Source organism: Homarus americanus, unplaced genomic scaffold (assembly GCF_018991925.1).
Source record: "Homarus americanus isolate GMGI-L3 unplaced genomic scaffold, GMGI_Hamer_2.0 scaffold31037, whole genome shotgun sequence".
NCBI classification, from domain to species: Eukaryota; Metazoa; Arthropoda; class Malacostraca; order Decapoda; family Nephropidae; genus Homarus; species Homarus americanus.
The window spans coordinates 11,541,032-11,546,151 of NW_024722227.1; the positions used below are offsets into that span (position 1 = coordinate 11,541,032).

Below are 5,120 nucleotides of genomic sequence, written 5' to 3' on the forward strand. Positions count from 1 at the left end.
TTGTGTACTGAAGGCTTAGTATACTGTACAGTGTGCTGTATCCACACTGTCCCTAACTGGCAGTCATGTTCTTGGGACACACTTTCACTTAACAGCGATAAATTTGATGTATTTTTTTTAAACCTTCCTACTACCAGTGACGTTCATGTAGATCAGGGGTCACCAAACTTTTTTCACAGTGGGCCGGATAACTGAAAGAATGACGAGCGCGGGCCGCATAATCATTCTGTTCAATACTTGCAAGCCAGAACGAAAGCTCTGGGAAAAAAGACGAAAAACTAAGTTTAGCATTCTATGTTAATCATGGGTGAGTGGCGTGCAATGCACAAAAAACAAAGACAACCAACATATTTATTTACTAAAAAGTTATCAAAGAAGGCGACGTTAGCAAAAAGATAGTTACATTAGACCTAGTGTGCACATATCCGAATCTCACAAACTAAGCAGCAAAAAAGGTTAGTGAGATTTGTGAAACTGACGTTTGGCTTTCAAGATATCATCAATGTTTGGTTTGGAATTGCTGCATCCAATCAAGAGAATTGCTTTCAAATGTTCATCAGTCAATTTCGTTCGATGTGTTGACTTCACATACTTCATTTTTGAAAATGTTTGCTCACAGACATAAGTTGTTCCAAACACTGATGCCATATCAGCGGCAAATTTCTTCAGTTTCGGAAACTCAACATCAGGTAAGCAGCGGTAAAATTCAACAAGTTTTCCTTCTCTGTGCTTCTCTTTCAACAAGTCATTTGCTTGCAAATCAATGAGCTCCAACTGTAGTTCAACTGGCACATCATCAAGGTTACAATCAAACGGATTCTGGAACTGAAGAATGTCACTCTCAATTCTGTCAAGATCTGAAATTCTCTTCAAAAAATGCTTCTTCAAGTCACGAATAATTTTTTTCGGAAAATCGAGGTTGACATCTTCAGCGATTGTAGCGCAAAACTCTTTGAAACAGTGAAAATGAGAGAAGTTTTCTCCTTCCAGTTGTGCTTCAAACAATGACAGCTTTCTCCGAAATCCTTTGGTGATTCTGTAGAGATCACAGACGAGGTTATCCTTTCCCTGAAGTTTCAAGTTCAGTTCATTCATGTGGGATGTGATGTCGACCAAAAATGACAACTTTGACAGCCAGGTAGGATCTGACAGCTGTGGATCAGCTCTATCTTTTTCAGTGAGAAAAACATCTATTTCGTTTCGGAGCTTGTAAAAACGAAACAGGACTTTACCGCAGCTGAGCCACCTCACTGCTGTGTGATAAGGCAAGTCACAGAAATCAGAATCAATTTCTTCAAGAAAAGCCTGGAACTGACGGTGATTGAGTGCATGTCCCCGAATGAAGTTCACAGCAGAAACGACTGGTTTCAGTACACAAGAAATATCTAAGTCTTTCCCACAAAGTGCTTGCTGATGTATGATGCAGTGTATGAACAGAGCGCCCGGAATTTGCAAATCTTCCAACTGAGTCCTGATCTGCCCCACCAGACCCTTCCTCACTCCAGCCATGTTTTTTCCTCCATCAACTGTAACACCTCGAAGCTGATTCCACTGAAGGTTATAGTCTTGCAAAGTTTTTTGCACTTCCATGAAAATGTCTTTTCCAGTTGTTGTTCCATGCATGCTGCAAACGGATGCCAACTCTTCCGTTATCTGAAAGTCCAAATTGACACCACGAATGAACACGAGAAGTTGTGACGTACTCGAGAGATCAGTAGACTCATCCAGCGCCAGAGAATACCACAACAAGTTCTTAGCTTTCTCGTGTATCTGTAGCACTGTGTTCTCTCCAAGTTCTTCTGTTCTCCGCACAACTGAACTTGCAGAAAGGCTGATACTTCCAAACAAATCGGCTTTCTCAGGACACAAGTCATTTGCTGCTTCCATCATACACTCTTTGATGAAGTTGCCATCAGTAAACGGTTTTCCTCATTCTGCCATCTTATGTACTATTTTGTAACTTGTACGAGTGACAGATTCATTTTCAGCAAACTTTCTCGTGAAGAGATTTCTTTGAGTTTCTAAACCACGTTTCATGGACTCATATTTCTCAGAGCGTAACTTTCCAGAAAACTTTGAATATGTTGATAGATGTTTTGTTTCATAGTGACGCCGAAGATTGTACTCTTTCAAAACGGCAACACTTTCGCTGCATATTACACAACTAGCTTTCTGGTCCTTTGTTTCCACAAAGAAGTACTTTACTCCCCATTCTTCATTGTAAACGCGACATTCGGCGTCCACTTTTCTTTTCTTAGTAGACATAATGAAGGGTGAAGAAAACGGGATCTGAAAATGAAAAAGACATTGAATTAGAAACATAATTAAAATCCTATTGAAACACAAGAAAAGCAGAGGATTCAGGGGTCACTGGTGAAGCTACGGCTCACCAAAGGTACATATAAAGTTTATAGGTACCTTTGGTAATAGAATATATCACATAATAAGGTTTACAAAATATATAAATAGGGCGGGCCTAAATAAACAGCCGAGAGACCAGCTTGATTAACACCTTGACCGGGGAATTTTTCTGAGCTGGGGATAATATTTTCGTAATAACACGAGGCTTCTATGGCATTGTTATGCTATGTTTGCTACTTTATTGCCTCTATTCACACTTGTAGTTCACTTACCAACTGCAATGTACACACTTATTTGGGGAAACACACTTGTAAATTGCATTAGCAGACAAAAATATGGGTATTGTGGCTTGTAAATAAAATTTAAATGTCCTGCGCTAGTCAGCTGATGAGCAGGTGTGAGGAGCTGGGGATAATATTTTCGTAATAATACGAGGCTTCTATGGCATTGTTATTCTATGTTTGTTACTTTATGACCTCTAATCACACTTGTAGTTCACTTACCTATCACTGTCAAACAAAGAAATCCTTGTTACATACCTATAAAATGGATGACAGGCAAAAAGAAGTAAATATTTATGGAGCGTCGGACCTGTGTTGACAGCCGGACGCATCTGGGGGCGGGAAAGATGCTTGTTTGTGTGTGTTGCCATGGAAACCATGGTAACGTCAGAGCGTAGGCGGAGCTACCACGAGCCGGGGAAGGACTTGGGATGGCGCGAAATAAGCAAACATTACAATAAACAAGAAAATCTAGATACAATAATTTAAAATAGAAAATAGTAAATTTAAGGCACATAGCAGTCAGGAGGTCTCTGCACGCGTGAAGATCTCCTAGTATTCTAAACATAATATTTAAATTTAAATTGTATCACAACGTCTCGTGTTCCATACGTTTTATCAAGCAAATTCAAGTACCGTCGGCAGGCCTGATGAACTGACGTCGCGGGCCGGATCCGGCCCGCGGGCTGTAGTTTGGTGACCCCTGATGTAGATCATCATACATACAAGTGAATAAAATTAACCTAACCTAACTTAACTTAACCAGACCTCATTTGACCTGACCTAACCTTACCTAACCTAACCTTTTGGATATAATACTATAGTGGTAAACGACGTCTTAAATAAAAACGAAAAAATTTTACGATGTACAAATTAATTTTAATTAAGTTGTAACAATAATGAAAAAAATTATCCCCATTTTCCAAAAAATGGCAGTTGATTTTTAAAGCTACATCGGCGATTAAATATTCATGGCGTGATGATGAACTAATAAAATGTAGTATACTCCTCCCGCCTCTACGAGATGGTTATACGTTTGACTCGTGCAACACAGCGTCGTGATGCTACCTTAGTGAGTTTACATCTGTTATTGTGTGTGTTGACCCAGATGCGTCTGTCGGCCGGACTGTAGCTTTACGGACACTTGCCTCAGAAATGTGTATTGCTCTCGGTAACAAATGTCACCGAATATCACCTAACATAGATGTTTTAGTAACCTGGTGTTTCGGAGATAATTGATCAAACATGTATTTCTTTTTTAAGTACTGTACTTCAATTAACAGTATAGTCAAGAGAAGTTTAAAAATGACAATAAAACGTTTTTTCTGTTTTTACCATGATAAAAATAGAGGTAAAATAATACTGTGCTTGAGGTAAACACATATGAGAATTGTTTTGGTGGATGTCGTGTCGAGTGACAAACACGCCCAGGTACAAACCCGCCATTATGGACGCCACGGATAAAATTCTCTCTGATGGTCGGAGCGGGAGTTATTGACCCATAAATCTATTTTTACGATTGTTTCCGCAATTTGCATGACTCGGATTCTTACTGCCACCTTTAACGGGTCATAGGTCGCTCAGGTCATAAACATCACAAGTATCAGGTCATACACATCATTAGTGCAACCGTTCATACGCATCACTGGTACTACAGGTCATACACATCACTGGTACAACAGGTCATACACATCACTGGTACTACAGGTCATACACATCACTGGTACAACAGGTCATACACATCACTGGTACTACAGGTCATACACATCACTGGTACTACAGGTCATACACATCACTGGTACAACAGGTCATACACAACATTAGTGCAACCGTTCATACTCATCACTGGTACTACAGGTCATACACATCACTGGTACAACAGGTCATACACATCACTGGTACTACGGGTCATACAAATCACTGGTACTACATGTCATACACATCACTGGTACTACAGGTCATACACATCACTGGTACAACAGGTCATACACATCACTGGTACTACAGGTCATCACTGGTACTACAGGTCATACACATCACTGGTAATACAGGTCATACACATCACTGGTACTACAGGTCATATACATCACTGGTACAACAGGTCATATACATCACTGGTACTACAGGTCATACACATCACTGGTACTACAGGTCATACACATCACTGGTACAACAGGTCATACACATCACTGGTACAACAGGTCATACACATCACTGGTACTACAGGTCATACACATCACTGGTACAACAGGTCATACACATCACTGGTACTACAGGTCATACACAACACTGGTACTACAGGTCATACACATCACTGGTACTACAGGTCATACACATCACTGGTACAACAGGTCATATACATCACAGGTACTACAGGTCATACACAACACTGGTACTACATGTCATACACATCACTGGTACAACAGGTCATACACATCACTGGTACTACAGGTCATACACAACACTGGTACTACAGGT

At 40.2% G+C, this 5,120-nt stretch overlaps 1 protein-coding gene across 1 annotated transcript; it reads right to left on the bottom strand.

Annotated features, from left to right (window-relative positions):
• Window positions 1-456: 456 nt before the first annotated feature.
• On the bottom strand, window positions 457-1,887 carry LOC121862525 (general transcription factor II-I repeat domain-containing protein 2B-like). The gene has a single exon (XM_042360831.1). It carries the CDS (start codon window positions 1,885-1,887, stop codon window positions 457-459), a length of 1,431 nt encoding a protein of 476 aa, XP_042216765.1.
• Window positions 1,888-5,120: the final 3,233 nt, after the last annotated feature.